Here is a 15,834-nt window from a genome sequence, read left to right as displayed (position 1 = left end):
TGGTCCAGCAACTTGTTTACAAAGTCAGCCCAGGACAGCAGATCCTGGGGGTTGATGGCAGATTTCGGGACAGATGATGGGAAGGAGGCTACTGTTGACATTAGGTAGCAGAACAACAAGGGTCTGACTGCTCCTTTGGTCTTCCAGCAAGTACGGTAGCTCCACCTTCTAACATTCTGCCGTAGACCTTCCCCTCGCCTGCGACACATGCACTTGCTGCCTTGATACCAAACGGCTGCAGCTTCAGGGGCAAATAGCAACCCAGGGAATTGATATCCGGTGAGGTAATGGCATGAGGGGAAGGGTTTAATCCTACTCCCCACTCCATGCCACAGTCCTAAATATCTGATTTGAACTCTCATCTGTGGCTACTGTTAGCTAGGGTTGCCATATTTCAAAAAGTGAAAATCTGGACACAAAAGTTGTTGAGTTATGTTGTTCTGCGCTTGCTCTGTAACTTTGTTATTGGCTTGTTTTGTGGGTTTCTCATCATTCATATATACAGGGAGAGAAATTTGTCGTGTTTTTGCAATCCACCCTGGGGCCATTTGGTGAAGGGTGGGATAGGTTTTAAAGGGGTGGGAGAGGATATATTAATTGTAATTCATTCCTCCAGGTGCCCATGTGCATGTGTTAAACAGAGTTTTAAAATCCCATCCTTGGCAGCAAAAATTTAAAGCAAAGGAATTAGGCTGCAGAGCCTCCTTTTGAGCAAGTTCAGCTATGAACTAAGCTGGTTTTCCCCTTCTTCCCTTGCTTAACAAAGAATCAGGCAACAACTTGTAAAGTAAGTTTAAAAATGAAATTTACTTACTTTACAATCATGCTTTGGTTCACAGCAACAGTAGAAGTAAAAACTATGCAGGCTCACATCATAGTATAACCACTTTCAGGCATGTGCCTAAAACTGCAACAAGCATAGGCATGTCTGCATTCAACACTGGTCAAGGAAAAGGGGAACAGGAAGTACTACGTATATACTCCTCCCACTCCAGGAGAGGAGGGGAAATGACATGACACAGAGCCCTCTCTATGGTCTGAGTGGGGTTTTCATTTTTAGAAACAAAGGTGCTGGTACTCACCATGAAGTTGCTACAGTATATGTCACACTTGGGGGGGGGGAGGTGTACCCTTGAGAATCCCCAGAAAACAGCACTGGGTCTGAGTATATGCCGATCAGCATGCTAACTAGCAAGAATATACATTTGTTAGGTTTGGCTGCTAATCTCCCACAAAAGAAAAAGTAAATAAAGGATAATCCTAAACACAGGATGCAGAGATCTCGCATCATGCCTAGTGTCACATCTAGTTTGACCCTAAGTGCTGTAAGAATAATTTGCCTTTGTTAAGAATTATAGGGGTTAAGACAGATGTAGCAAATACCAAGTGTGGTAGAGGCATTTCTGTAACACCCTCAAAACCTCCCCAAACAAGGGCAAGTTTTCTGTCCTAGAGTGAGATTTTGAGAGGATGTGTGTGGAATCTGTAGGTTGGCTGCATACTTGTGGCTGAATTGGGGCAAAGGAAGCAGTCATATTTTGGTATGCCTGTAACCCAAGTTGCAAGGCTGGATTCAAGCCACTGAACCCTATTGTGGCAATAGCAACCCTATTGTGGCTGCTACATCTATCTTCACCCTTAGAACTGGGTGGGAATTCTCTGTCTAATATTCCTACTGCATTTTATGTTCATCATCATCTTTGGGGTCTTGCTGTGCTTGTGGCACAAAGAATGACCCTCCCGGGGGCTTCCGGTTCAGCGCCAGCGCCGATCGGTGGGGTTTCGTCTTGTCTCCGAGGCGACCCGTCTCTGCTAGGAGTGGGGAGGGCAGCGAGAGCGACGCTGCGCCCCTTAGAACCCCGGGAAGAGTGTCCCGGGGGCGAATTTTGTTCAGCGGAGCCCCAATCCGGACTCCCCAACTCTCTGGCAAGCTCTAATAAGAGCCCCGGAGCGAGGAGGGTAGAAGTCGCGGGGGCCATTTTGAACAACAGCGTTAACCTAGCGGAGAGAAGCTCCAAGCCGAAGGCGGAGAGCGCTGGATTCTTTTGAAAAAACGATTTGGAAATAAGACTGTAAGTAATCTCAAAAGATTGGATTATAAATTAATTTGGATTTGGGAGAGAGGGGAAAAAATGGAAGCCACCCCCCCCCACCGGCAATTTAAGAAACAGTAAACAAAAACCCGAAGCCGCAAACAGAAGATTTTAATTTAAAAGGTTCCCTTAAAGACATTGAAAAGGATCTCCCCTAGATGCAGGGTAAAAGGGGAGAAGGACTGTGGATATAAACGCCCTGCAGAAAGAGGAAAAGATTTAAAAAGACCTTTTCTTCCCCCGGGAGCCGGCAGCCCAGACAACCCAGTGAGCTGATTAGGATTTATAAGCGAAATTTTATTTTCATTTTTGGACTTTTTAGAATCTCTGGTCTATATGTCTTTGAAATATGAGTTTGGACTTTTATGTATTAAGAATTGAAGAATGCAGCCAGTTCGTTAAAATGGGCTCGAGAAAACAAACTGCGACCATTTTCCACCCCATGTGACAAGTTTTGACCGTGACAGGATTGAACTATGTCAACAAAAAGGTATTCACCTGAGTTCCAGCGGACTGTTTTGACAATCATGTGGGAAGTAAGAATAGGACTATGTCGAGATGAGACACAACAGCAAGAGTTAAGGCAACAATTCCAGATGGTGATTGCGGAATATGATTTCTTAGAGAATGAAGCTACTGAAACTGAGGAGGACGAGTGTGAGAATGATAGTGACAGTGATTTGGAGGATTTTGACAATGATGGTGACTGTGATTTGGAATGTAAAGATGATGACGACGACTGTGACAATATAACACAAAATGAAGCTCACCACGAAGGAAAAGATGACTTTATTCTACAAAAAGACATGTGGAGTGCCCCTCTTTTGAGGAGGGTACGATTGGATTTACTGGAACTTCAGAATGCCCACAGGGAAGAAGAAAAAAATAACCAAAGAAGGGAAGAAACTCAGGGGGGGCTGTATGGAGGCCTGGACGGCAAAACACTGGAAAAAGGGGGTGGGATGAAGGGAGAGTGGGGTTGTGATTAATAGGATGGATAATCAGGATTATTAAGATTAAAACTGGACTGCTGACCACGGAACTTGCTGGATTGGAGGGTTGTAGCCGGAAACTGGGGAAGAAAGGTTAGATTGGGAATAGTTATAGTTTAAATGAGAATTGATTTTGGAAAAAGCTGAAATTAAGGAGGTCTATAGAGGGGGAAAAATTAGGCACGGGAAGAAAAATTGGAGTTTGATTTTTTAGTGATTAAGATATTTGGTGAAAATGATAATAGTTAAGTTTTAAAATTGTATGAGGTATAAAGGTAATTATTTTATAGATTAAGAAACTGTTGAAGAGGATAAAAAAGGGATGAAAACCGGGGAAGGGGGGAGGTTGGGGAAGCCCACAAAATATGGTTCATCAATGTTGAGTGGAAAAAGACTATTTTTGTTTTGTTTTTTTCCTTTTTTCTATTTTTCTTTTCTTTTCTTGTTTTTTCTTTTCTTTTCTTGGTGTAGAAATTTTTCTTTTTGGTATGAGAATGGATGGTTGGATGGATGCCTTCCTGCGCCCTGCACTGACCTCCTGGAGCTCTCTGGTGGCAGGGGGGGGCTCTGGGGCAGGGGAGGGGGAGGAGGACAGAAACCCAATTATAAAATGGACCATCTCTGACTGTTCACCTGCATGGGATACTCCTGTGGCAGGGGAGGACCCATGGAGGGGGGTGGGAAGAAGGTGGAAAATGTGTTTATGTATGTACCGCTTTTGTAATTTGTATGTGTTTATGTATGTACCGCTTTTTGTAATTTGTAAAATTAATAAAAATTATGTTAAAAAAAAAAAGAATGACCCTCCCGCTGCTCCTTACACGGGACTCTCATAACTGTCTGAGAGCAATTCAGGATGTGGGATCCAGGATGAACCCCAATATGCTCTATTCACAGCTGGCCTACTTTCTGGTGAAGCTGATCATCGCTCCAAACATGACAAGTGATTGAAGCTGAACATAATGACAGGTGAGGAAGCTGGAGGAACTCGCTGTTTTCAGATCAGTGCTGAGGCTCCACTAAAGCAAGGCTGCAGCTGCTGTGGAGAAGAACTGGCAAAAAGCAAAATCATTTCCAGCAATCTGCAACAAATCGCATAGGGAAGGATCACACAGAAGTCCCACTCTAGCTTTTTGCTATTTATAAATCAAACAGTGTCAAAATCCAATGTCTTCAATAAAACTGGAGGACAGATGTGGCATGGGCTTAATTATTCCAGCAAAAAGTCTCCATTTTCCTCTTCTAAAGAGATTTCACAGGCCTTTGAATTGGAAACCTGGGACTGTGCTGAAACTACTCATCCATTTTCACCAATTACAAAAGTTTTGCCCAGTTTTTGTTTTGGGAAGAGGGAAGTTTATCCCCTTTGCCCATTTCCACTTTGCCCATGTGGCTTTGTTGACCCTACATCAATGAAATAACTGTGGCATTTGTTAGTACATAATGTCACCACGTTCCCAGCATGGATCCTTATGGCCTGTCCAACATCAACTGACATTATCTGTGGAAATCGTGACCACCCATGGAGACCTCAGAAGTGACATTAACTGCTCTGCTCTGCCACACCCAGTCTGCCCTCAGTCAGCTCTCACTTGCCTTCCCTTATAACTAGCCCAAGAAGTAGCCCTGGCTGTCCCTTTCTTCCTCCTCTTTAGTGCTGCTGCTGCTGCTGTAGAACTTGTGGGCTTCTCAGGTAGAGCTCAGGCCCTTCAAAAGAGGGCATGTTGTACTGGAAGTGTAAACATGGTATAAGTCCATTGTTCTCATGGAGATTAAACACCATTAGGTATGGGCAATTCTGTCAGTTTTGGTTAGTCTTGGTTTCTCATTTTTCCATTCTTAAGTTCTGTTTTTCACATCCGTTTGTGATTTTTTCCCCTTAAGTCTTCATGAAAATTCCCAAAACATTTCATTTTTGGGGAATTTTCATGAAGACTTAAGGGGGGGGAAATGGGAAATGATTTATAAAGAATTAAAGAAAATTTTGAAATATTCGTTTAAGAAATCCCCCGAACTATTTCTGTTAGGAATGATACCAGATGATATCAAACCTAAGGACAGATGTTGTATAAGCTATGCTGTAACAGCTGCGAGAGTATTGATCGCAAAAAATTGGAAGGCCACAAATGTTCCAGACAAAGAAGAATGGCGACAAAATTTAGATAATTATTATAATTTGGCGATAAAATATGAAGGAATCAAAGGAATAAAACTTGAAGACTCAAATAACAATTGGAAACCATTCACAGATTATACAAAGGATAAATTGGAGAAACCAAACCTCATATCAGATATATAAAGGTTCTATGGACAAATAACAAAACTGATAGTATATAAAGAAATGATAGAATAAGAAGAATTAATAGAATTTAAGAAAACAAATGTAAAACAAGAGTAAGGTATGTAGAGAATATAAGGGGGGGAGGGAGAAGCTCAGAATAGGTTGAGAAGTCGATGGGGAAGGGAAAAGGGAGGGATGAGAGGAGGGAAAGAGGGGTGGGTGGGAAGGGAAAATAAGACAACTGTAACAACAATGTTATGGCTGTACTTTTTATTTGACTGTAATTGTTGTTCTTTGAAATCAATAAAGTTTATTTTACAGCAACTACTGCAAGCAAGCTGGTGCCAAATATATTGCTCTACTTTCCTTTGGGCCACATCAGTGAGGCCAAAGGGGGTCTTGTTGTCTGGACAGTCCAGGACCCCCATGCACACTGCCCTGGCTTTTGCCCTGGAGAGGTCACTTCAGTGCTGCTAATGTGGCAAAAACAACATGGAAGGCTTCAGCTATAAGTTACTGGTCTCTGCAGCACAGCAGGTGCTATGATTGTCCAGAAGTTTGACATCACCCCCAGAGGCACACTCCATTGTATCCTGAGACACACGGATGCCAGCAATATACATTCTTATATGCAATTTCCCATAATATAATGCATTTTTGTATGTCAAGCAATTTTCATCAATCAACTCCCTCAGAAAGACATTCGGGCTCCACTTTACACAGTCAATGAGCCACAGATTCTAGCTGAAAAAGAAATTGCATTGCTGGACCAGGGGTGGAGGTGTTGTGGAGGTGTTGTGGCCGGGCGCAAGAGCAGCTTCCTCGCGCGCCTCAGCCGCCCACTCCCTCTCTCTGCCCTGGATCAGGCTTGATCCATGGATGGAGCTGCAGCTGGCGGCGTTTGGCCATGCGAGGAAGCTGTCTTTGCAGCTCCCTCGTGCACTGGAGCCAGGCTCTGGTGAGGGAGCTTGTCGTGGAGGCGACTGGTCACACCCCCTCAAAAAAACAGGGGGCCAGGCCCCCTACGCTACGCCACTGCATAAAATGAAACATTAAAACTGTTTTTTTTTTTTAAGGACGAATACTTCATCAGAACAGTCACTCCTTTGAAAAAGATAATCCTGCCTCTACAAAGAGAACAGCATGAGAGAGACTGTAAATGTTAATTATAGGGATGAGTTGACAAACAAAACTCCCACTGCCTTATGGGGGGATTATTGTTGGCAAAACTATGCTTTCACTTAAATAATTCAGCAAATATTTACACACATTATTTTGAGGTTAAAGAAAAGGAACAAGATCTATTCCTGATTCAGAGAGTCGGAAGAATGTGCGGCTATTTCAGCTTTCAATCTCATGGTTTTCTACACTAGTTTTGTGATCGTTCATTATCTTAAAATACAGAGGAGGAGCCTTAATGAGTGTTTTAGAAGACCTCACATGATACGATGGCAAGAAGGGTGACAACTGGATGCCTTTAATAACTGCATAGTAAAGGTTTCCTCTTTTCCCATCATGATTTGTTTCCAGACCAGACCAGTACCCTTTCTCACTCCCTTCCCACAATTAGTGAATGAAAAAAGAGGTTCCACACAGCACTTAATCTAGCAATGGCCTTGACCTTGACCAGGATCCTTCGGTTATGCTTACTCATTAGCCCCATCCATCCATCCAAGGTCCCTTCAGCATTAATCAAATGCTCCCGGCTGCAGGTTCATCCTGTTTTATTGTTTCCTGTACAGCTCAGCTGGGGATTTACTGACTATTAGCTTGTTAATTGCTCCTTGAATAGCTTCTCTTCATTTAGGGTTGTCATATTTTGAAAAGCCAAAAAAGAGGACATATTTGCTAACTTCTACAATGTTCTTAACTTTCAACATAAAATAATAATAATAACAATAATAATAATCTGAGCCAACTCAACATTAACTCCACCTCCAGAAATTTCTTTCAATATCTCAGCTCCCTTAGATTTCAAGGCCTTAGTTTTGCAGCCTTTTCAAGCGGAAACAGCATTTATAAAAACAATATCCACTATCACCCTTCAACCATATTCCTCCTAGCAATGTCATAAACATACAAGTTGAAGACACTCTGATTTTCTTACGTACACTTATGATTATCCCATTTATCCTTGGTGACTCTGCACTGATGCTGTGTTACATAACTTGCCGGTAACTCTAAAGCTCCCACCCCTTGATCACCTTCCTCTTAGCCAGTGCTTTCCCCGCCAGAAAATAAGGTGCTGGTGCTCACTGCCTATAAATCAGGCACGTCCAACAGGTAGATCGTGATGTCTGTGGTAGATCAACAACTTTGAGCTGAACCCCAAAAAATGGGGATAGATCACTTCCAGATTTTAATTCAGAAAGTAGATCGCAGCATCTTGGGAGTTGGCCACCCCTGCTATAAATGGTTGGAAGAGGGACAGCCAAGTGGGGGGAAGGGGGAGGCGCTCAACACATGCTCAGAGAAAGAGGCAGAAGGGATCCAGGTCCTGGCAGAGCCTCGTGCCTCATTCCCCATGCCCAGGACATGCTTGCCCAGCCTGGGAATGAGACATCAGGCTCTGTCAGGATCCTGGTGTCCTGCTGCCTCCTTCCCAAAGCAGCAAATATGATAGCTTTACATACACAGAGAGATTTTGCCATGGCAGCTGCACCTTCTAGCATCGGGTGAAATTCTTATTCTTAGGGGTAAAGTGTTAACTGCAGCATACCAGTGGTGAGAGACAGAACGACCCACCCCCTCTCTCAAACACGCACACCAACCACATCCATTCACAAATGCAGGGCAACTGATCTGCTGAATGTCTGCCGGGCATGTAGCTCTTAAAGAACCTCTGAGGCGGGGGTGGGGAGGGAGATGGCATACCTAGGAGGCTGCAGTCTTATACGGTACAGGTTTCCTTGGCAGGTAGGTAGCCGTGTTGGTCTGAGTCGAAACAAAATAAAAAAATTCCTTCAGTACGGTAGCACCTTAAAGACCAACTAAGTTTTGATTTTGGTATGAGCTTTTGTGGGCATGCACACTTCATCAGATACACTGAAACAGAAGAAACCAGACCCTTATGTATATTCAGAGGGTGGGGGGTGGGGGTGATGGGAATGGGTGATGGCCCACCCCCCACCCTCTGAATATACATAAGGGTCTGGTTTCTTCTGTTTCAGTGTATCTGATGAAGTGTGCATGCCCACAAAAGCTCATACCAAAATTAAAACTTAGTTGGTCCTTAAGGTGCTACTGAAGGTTTCCTTGGCAATGTGTCCTACGTTGACTTCAACGAGACCTGCTTCCCAGCAACATAGGTGTTGGCTACATGGCACAAATCAGACTGAATACACGGAGTAGACCACCTCGCAATCTTCCCTGAGGAGGAGCAGAGCACACACACGCTCTCACTGCCTCCGCCAGCTTCCCACCTTCTGCAAGAGCCGCATGTTACCGGTAAGCGCCACTAGAAACAGCGGTGCTGAGCCCATCAACCAAGGTGAGGGCTGGGCAGCGACAGGGGGCTCTGCTTCCGCTCTGTGCTCCTCTCGATCGCTTGGCCTATGCTGCTCCGGGCGCATACAGCCGCTCTGCCAAGGCCAAGGAGGAAGCGAGCAGGCAGGCAGAAAATATGACTGCTTGCACACCCTCCCTTGCTGAGGGGGCAGCAGCAGTACCACATGGGCAGCATGGCTGGGGCACCACAAATTGAAGCGCTGTTGCTGCCACCTCCACTGCCACCCTGCCAGGAGATGAGCGCCCCCCCCCCGTTGCCACCTCCTGCTCCTGCTGCTGCCCTGACCCTCAGGCCACCACCACCAAAATGGTGGACCACGTGGGCTTCGCAAACAGAAACCCCTGGATATGTCCATGATTTTCCAGATGGCGATTGAACCCTTGAGAAACTGGACTTACGGCAACTCTATCTTAATTGTCCCTCAATATCAGTTCCTGCTCTGGGGGGGGGGGGGAGAGAGAGGATGGAGGCTTTCAATTCTTTATTCATTTTCTTTTCACTCTACATAGCAAATAATGTGGTTTCATTATAGCAAAGCAACATCTTCCAATGTGGGCTCAAAATTAGGAGGACTGAGGCTCAGTTTGTTCTCTGCAGAAGCAACATAGAGGAGTTTGGGGCCATGCAGCCTGAATCCTGCCTTGCCATAGTACAGAGCACAACTTAAAATCCACACCAGACTGGCTGGTCCTTCAATTGCATTCAGTGGTGGCAGTAAGCAACACAAACCAGATCTGGGAGGAAACAGCAAAAACAATAAAATGCAATCATTTGTTAACAACAACATCTGGGATCTCTGAAAAAAGATAAGCCAACAAAGCCCTCATTGTTATGGCATAAAATAGGTATACCAAAATTATTTCTTTCAAAGAAGCACTCAAACCATTCAGACCATGGCAAGCCTGGGAGTAAGAACAAACAAATATGTCTATTTCACCTTCTCTCTCTTAATTTTACAATCATAGAATCATAGAGTTGGAAGAGACCACAAGGGCCATCCAGTCCAACCCCCTGCCAAGCAGGAAACACCATCAAAGCATTCCTGACAGATGGCTGTCAAACCTCTGCTTAAAGACCTCCAAAGAAGGAGACTCCACCACACTCCTTGGCAGCAAATCCCACTGTCGAACAGATCTTACTGTCAGGAAGTTCTTCCTAATGTTTAGGTGGAATCTTCTTTCTTGTAGTTTGAATCCATTGCTCCGTGTCCGCTTCTCTGGAGCAGCAGAAAACAATCTTTCTCCCTCCTCTATATGACATCCTTTTATATATTTGAACATGGCTATCATATCACCCCTTAACCTTCTCTTCTCCAGGCTAAACATACCCAGCTCCCTAAACAAGCTGAAGTAGAAATGGGGACAACTCTAAATTTCAGTTGTCCCCATTTCTACTTCAGCTTGGGATTTTTTGAAATAAAAATGGGCATTGCATTTTCATGTGCTTTTCTTCTAATATACAGATTTTTGCAAGCAACTTCTCCTTATATTTTTGGACATTTTTATCGTCATATTTTTGGATGGTTTTTGAACATTATTTTCACTAATATAAGCGTGGTACGTTTGCAAAATTTGGAAATGAATGAATTTCAAAGGATAGCTGTGTTTCATATTGTATAGGAGCTTGGGTGGTGTGGATTATGTTGGTTCACATAAAAATGTAAATTTCTCTTTCATCCCTATTGGAGAGTTGAGGAAAAAGAAGGCAATCTTTAGGGGGACAATCTAGTGCTCTTCTCAAGTCCCATTCAATTTTCTGGGAGCCTGAGTTGGAGAACTGCTCAGCAAAGAAAGGCAGAATATAAAGTTCAGGCAAAACGAACATGACTCATGATCATTGTAGGAAAAACAGCAACAGAACTTTAGGTTTTATGCATAAGAAGGACTTCAACAATTCTCTGCAGCAAAGATAAAGGGGTTTCAGTTTTCATTAAGGTGAAAGAGAAACAAATCCATTAAAAAAGAAAAAGAATCAGAAGGAGCTTTGAAAAACAAGAAGAGTAATTACTATTAATCATGCCCTCTCCTCAAAATCTATTTACATTGCATCTTCAAACTGCAGTGCCCATATCACATTTTCAGATCATAATGAGAGACAAGCACCTGTGCAATAATATCAACGTATTTCCAGTTTCAAAATCGTTGCACTCCACATTCATATGTATATCAACTATGATGCAGCTGCGATACCTGAAATGCTACTAGTCTTATCCTCTTGAGTTCACATTGAGAGGGATTTATTCATGCTCCAAATAAATCCAAGACCTATGTGATTATAAAGCTAAAAAGGAACAAAAATGCAAAAGAGTCGTGTGTCTGCAATTCTAGAGCTCTGCTGCTTGACAAACCAGCTGTAAGCATGTTGGGGAGAGGAGAAAGTTTATTATCCTACCTGGCTCAGTGCAGTTTTTGCGATTTGGATGCTCTGTCTCTTCAGGGTTATCCGTAACATTCTCCTCCACGTCCAGCAGTAGCCTTCGTCCAATCCACTTGTCACTAGTTTCCAAAGCAGAGTTCAGAACATCATAACCTAGAGAGGGAAAAGTACCATGGTAAATGTGAGCATGAGGAACACAGCTGAGCAGAGTATCACATTCATTCAATGAAGCGGGCAGTAAGTTGCACCCCTGTGCTATGCTTTTACTTGCATAGTGCAAGGATAAAAGTAGGTAGAGGGTGGCATGAAGGGGTGGTCAGTGTAGACCTATGACACCTTTCCTACAGTGACCTCACAAGTTATCACACTTCTTAATCTAGATTCTATATCCTTCTGTTACAAAAGTTAGTTTTTTCAGCACTGTGGGATCTCCTATGCATAGTAACTGTACATTGTGCTGTCAGTAAGGACTGGAGGCAGGTGTTAGAACTGAGAAGGTGTCATGGGGCTGTCTATATCCAAAACATGAGCCTGCCCCAGTGCAGGCATGGAGCATAGCTGCCAAGTTCCGGCCTGAGAAATAAGGGACTGGACCGGAAGTAGCGCTGCCGCCATTTTGGAACTGGGCGGAGCATGCTCAGAAGCTACTTTTGATGCTGCTCTGCCCTGTTCCAAAATGGCCGTCACGCCAGAAGTCGCGCTGCAGCCATTTTGGAACTGGGCAAAGCAGCATCAAAAGTCGCTTCTGAGCATGCTCCGCACAGTTCCAAAATGGCTGCCGCACCAGAATAAACCGGGATAAAACAAAAAAATCCGTTTTTTCCGGCTGGGAACAGCTGGATAAATGGGGGTTTCCCGTGGAATACGGGAGACTTGGCAGCTATGGCATGCCTGCACTGTTGGTGGGATTGCCATTTGGTATTTGAACAGTGGTTGAATTCTGGCAACATTCAGTTCCTCTTTTAACATGTACATTCTCTCAGGAAAGCTGCTGGTGCAGTAATGCCAATATGGTTTCTAGTTAAGAATATAGGGATAGGACAAGCAGAGTTGTAAGGAATTGGTGGTGAGGGAGGTCCATATGTTGATATTTGTGATATTTGTTGATATTATGTGGCGAGTTTCCATATTGCCCAAGTAGGCTGGCAGACTCGAAGGTGGGCTCGAAAAGAGATGTGAGTCACAGAAACAGCACAGGGTGCGATGGAGGACTAAGCAAAACAACTGAGCCTGCCCCTAAAAGAGACAAAGTAATTGCCCAAATTGCCATGGCTGAAATGTACAAGGGCATCTAGTTGGGGAAACTAACAAAAATGATGGGGAATCATACCTAATTTGAAACAAGCCTAGCTCTAGCCTGGCCTAGCACTGCCTGTGGTTTGCTCAACCAAAGACCTTTTGAATCCCACCCTCTGGAATCGCTTCATAGAATCATAGAATTATAGCATTGGAAGGGACCTCAAGGGTAATCTAGTCCAATGCTCTGCCATGCAGGAATCTCAGCCATCTGTGACGAAAAGTCCTCCCTCTCTATTACTAAAAATGTGACACAGGAATCCAGGGGTGAAACCACCCTCCCTCTTCTCCTGCCGCCTCAAAATAAACCCCTTTTACTTGTGGGTTTCTTAGTAAAGAGAGTCTTCCAGCTTACGTGGCCTGGTATCTTGAGAAACTCTAGGCTGTTTGACGGAATAACCTCTTGCCTACAGTAAAGGGTCTCACTCAGTTTGATTCCCCACTGCAAAAGTTTGCCCTTTCCACTCTGGCAACTTTGTGGCACCCCAGGTTATCCTCCTAAGCCTCCTCAGTGTAACTCTAAGACACAAACTGTCGCCTCTATTCCTGAGGTAAGTTTTGTCCTCTATTGCAGCGTTTCTCAACCGCTGTTCCGCGGCACACTAGTGTGCCGCGAGACGCTGGCTGGTGTGCCGCGACGTGCCGCGACAAGAAGGGTGATTTGCATTGTCACGTGCCTGGCGGCCGCCAATATTCAACACTAACCCGCCGGAAAGCAATATTTCTCTTCCTCTTTCCCAAAGCTCAGTGCAAACAACTGGAGGGTGGTTTTAGAGTCTAGGGAGGCCCCCTAGGGAGGCGCGCTCCAGATCCGCCGCCGGCCCCCCTTAAGCCGCATCGAGGTTGCTCCGCCTCCCCTGCCTCCTTCGCCCGTCCTTCGCCATGGCTGCGCGGCGGACGCTGGGCTTCGCGGTCCGGAATTACTCGCAAGCAGCAGCCAAGGTAACCTTTCGCCTTTGAGCCGCCCCGCAGCTCCCCTGGAAGTGCGCGCGCCCTTGTAATTTGGCAAGTGTTTCTTACAGTCATAATTATATAGTCAATATAGGGCGGCACAGAGTTTAATTTTTTAACTTTTTAAATGGTGGTGTGCCTCGTGATTTTTTTCATGGAACAAGTGTGCCGCGGCCCAAAAAAGGTTGAGAAACACTGCTCTATTGAGCCACCACTTCTGTGAGTTTTGATAACCAGCTGGAATAACTAGGCACATCCACTTTTAAGATAACATTTAAGAAAGCTTTATTTAAACTAGTGGACATTTAAAAGCGTAATGGTTTCATGTGTACAGGCTCTTAGATCATATTCTTAGTTTCATTTAACTAATATAATTCAATTAAACTCCTCAGAACACTTTAAGATCTCCTACTCCTACACGCTCCCTCGCTCCCTCTTCACTCCCACAACCCTCTCACCCGAATTAACTGCCTCCCATTCCTTTTAAACTCTCCTGGCAGTCCCGCCCCTCAGGAATGGAATGCGTCATTTATCTAGGAGGTTGGGGTTTAACTCTTTACACCCTGGGGTTCTATTGCCAACCAGACCAATCCGTCACACCATCCAACCTCTGCTTTAAAATTGCCAGTGAAGGAGAGTCCACCACCTCCCAAGGGAGTCTGTCCACTGTTCATTCAGCTCGATCTAGATAGCAGGGCTTGAAACGCAGGGGGTGCTCATGTACCTGAGGCAGGTGCTCTGATATTCAGGCAGATGGTCCTTCCTTACACAAGCAACAGGACCATGAGGGTTTGACTTTCTCCTAAGTAGGCCTATTGACTGAGCATGCAGTTGCAAATAAAACTGAAACAAAATAGCTAGAGGCTTCCTAAAGCAAAGAGCATTCATTATAGTGGCAACTAGCTGTTCGTTGGAAGCAAAATGATGGACAAAATGGAACTTGGCAAAACCCTGTTATGCTCATCTAACAAATTTGCCTATATAATGTTTTCAGAATTGCAGGAAGCCTGTTTCTCAGGATTTTGAGGCTATGATGCCCAAGTAAGTAGACATGTGTGGTGATCATCTGTAGTGGACCATTCCGCTTCTGCACTGCCTTCATTCTCTGCCTTGCTTTAGAAGAGAGGCTGGTGAGCAAAAACTCTGTGTTGGCAGCATCAATGCAAACACATGGCACCTCTCCAAGGCTTTTATTTTTGCTTGCGCCTGCTCATCCTGGAAACTTGCATGCTGCTCCGATTAAGCAGAAAGTGCATGCTCATGTGCCAGTAACATCTGGCAGAGCTGAAAATGCTAGGGGGGGGGAGAGAGTAGGGTGCCCACTGCCAACCCCTTTTGGCAAAATGTTAGAGGAGCTTTATGCCAAGTTTCCATTTAAAAAAATAGAGTTTTGATCTTTCTCCCTTCAGTTAAAACACAGCAGCTCTTCCTTCCCCACATATCCGCTTTTCATGGGGCTTTTTACCCCGTCAGCCTCTGGGGAAAACCCATGACTCAGCAGCAGAGCAGTTGGACAGGTCTGGCCACACAAGCTCAGAGCAGACACATAAAGCAACTGTTTGCATCTGCTTTTTAACACACCCTGCCCCTGTACACTAAGCAGCAACCTGTGCTCAGAAATGCAGCAGAATTGTTTTCTTCCCAGCACCTGACTCCACACTAAGAACAGCATCAACTACTAAATCTGTGTGTGTGTCAGGGTGCAGTTAAAGGCACAGAAGTAGAATCAATAAAGCAAAAGGGGTGAAACTACTCCTGCTCATTGATTCATGCCTTTGTGCCCACCTTTTCTCTAAATGTGGACGAGTGGGACAGAGTGTGGGTTCAGGTCCTAACTCCACTCCAGACATTATAAGCAGGCTGGAACAATGGGTGTGACAATTCAGTACAGTTGCCAGCATTTTCACACACACACACACACACACCACCACCACCACCACACAGAGGCACATTGAGTTACTTCTGAGAAGACATGTACAGGAGCGCACTGCACAAATCAGAGATCAGCTGACTCAGAAGCTTAGTGAGAGGAGCAGGCCTGACAAAGCAGCGCCTCTGCAGCTGGTTTTGCACTTCATACATACAGTAAATGTCACTGTGCACTGCTGACTGGGAGGAGAAAACGAGAGACCTGGGACTCTGGTCAGCCATTCCTCATTGGGCAGTATGGTAGCAGTTGGAGCTTTTGTTGCACTATAGCAGGCTTGTCCAACTCCCAAGAGACTGTGTTCTATTCCCACAACAACAAAAACTGGCATTGATCTACCCATTGAATTGACCAAAGTTGTTGAGCTTCTGGAGGGGGGCATAGATCACGGTGCCTCGCTAGACGAATTT

The 15,834-nt window shown here is 44.7% G+C and overlaps 1 protein-coding gene across 3 annotated transcripts in view; it reads right to left on the bottom strand.

Annotated features, from left to right (window-relative positions):
* The window catches only part of SLC24A3 (solute carrier family 24 member 3), a 150,205-nt gene that overhangs the window by 108,093 nt on the left and 26,278 nt on the right, over positions 1 to 15,834 (bottom strand). For 2 of the 3 annotated variants that reach the window (XM_035101990.2, XM_035101991.2), the window contains exon 2: positions 11,266 to 11,403. In XM_035101990.2, the coding sequence (XP_034957881.2) occupies positions 11,266 to 11,403 (138 nt within the window). Of the gene's footprint in view, positions 1 to 11,265; positions 11,404 to 15,834 lie in introns of those variants that run through there. The other variant, XM_060278158.1, reaches the window with a different exon arrangement.

The sequence above is a fragment of the Zootoca vivipara genome, chromosome 8 (genome assembly GCF_963506605.1).
Source record: "Zootoca vivipara chromosome 8, rZooViv1.1, whole genome shotgun sequence".
Lineage (NCBI taxonomy): Eukaryota > Metazoa > Chordata > Lepidosauria > Squamata > Lacertidae > Zootoca > Zootoca vivipara.
The sequence above is the reverse complement of the archived record's forward strand: the minus strand, read 5'-3'. Positions and strand labels throughout refer to the sequence as shown.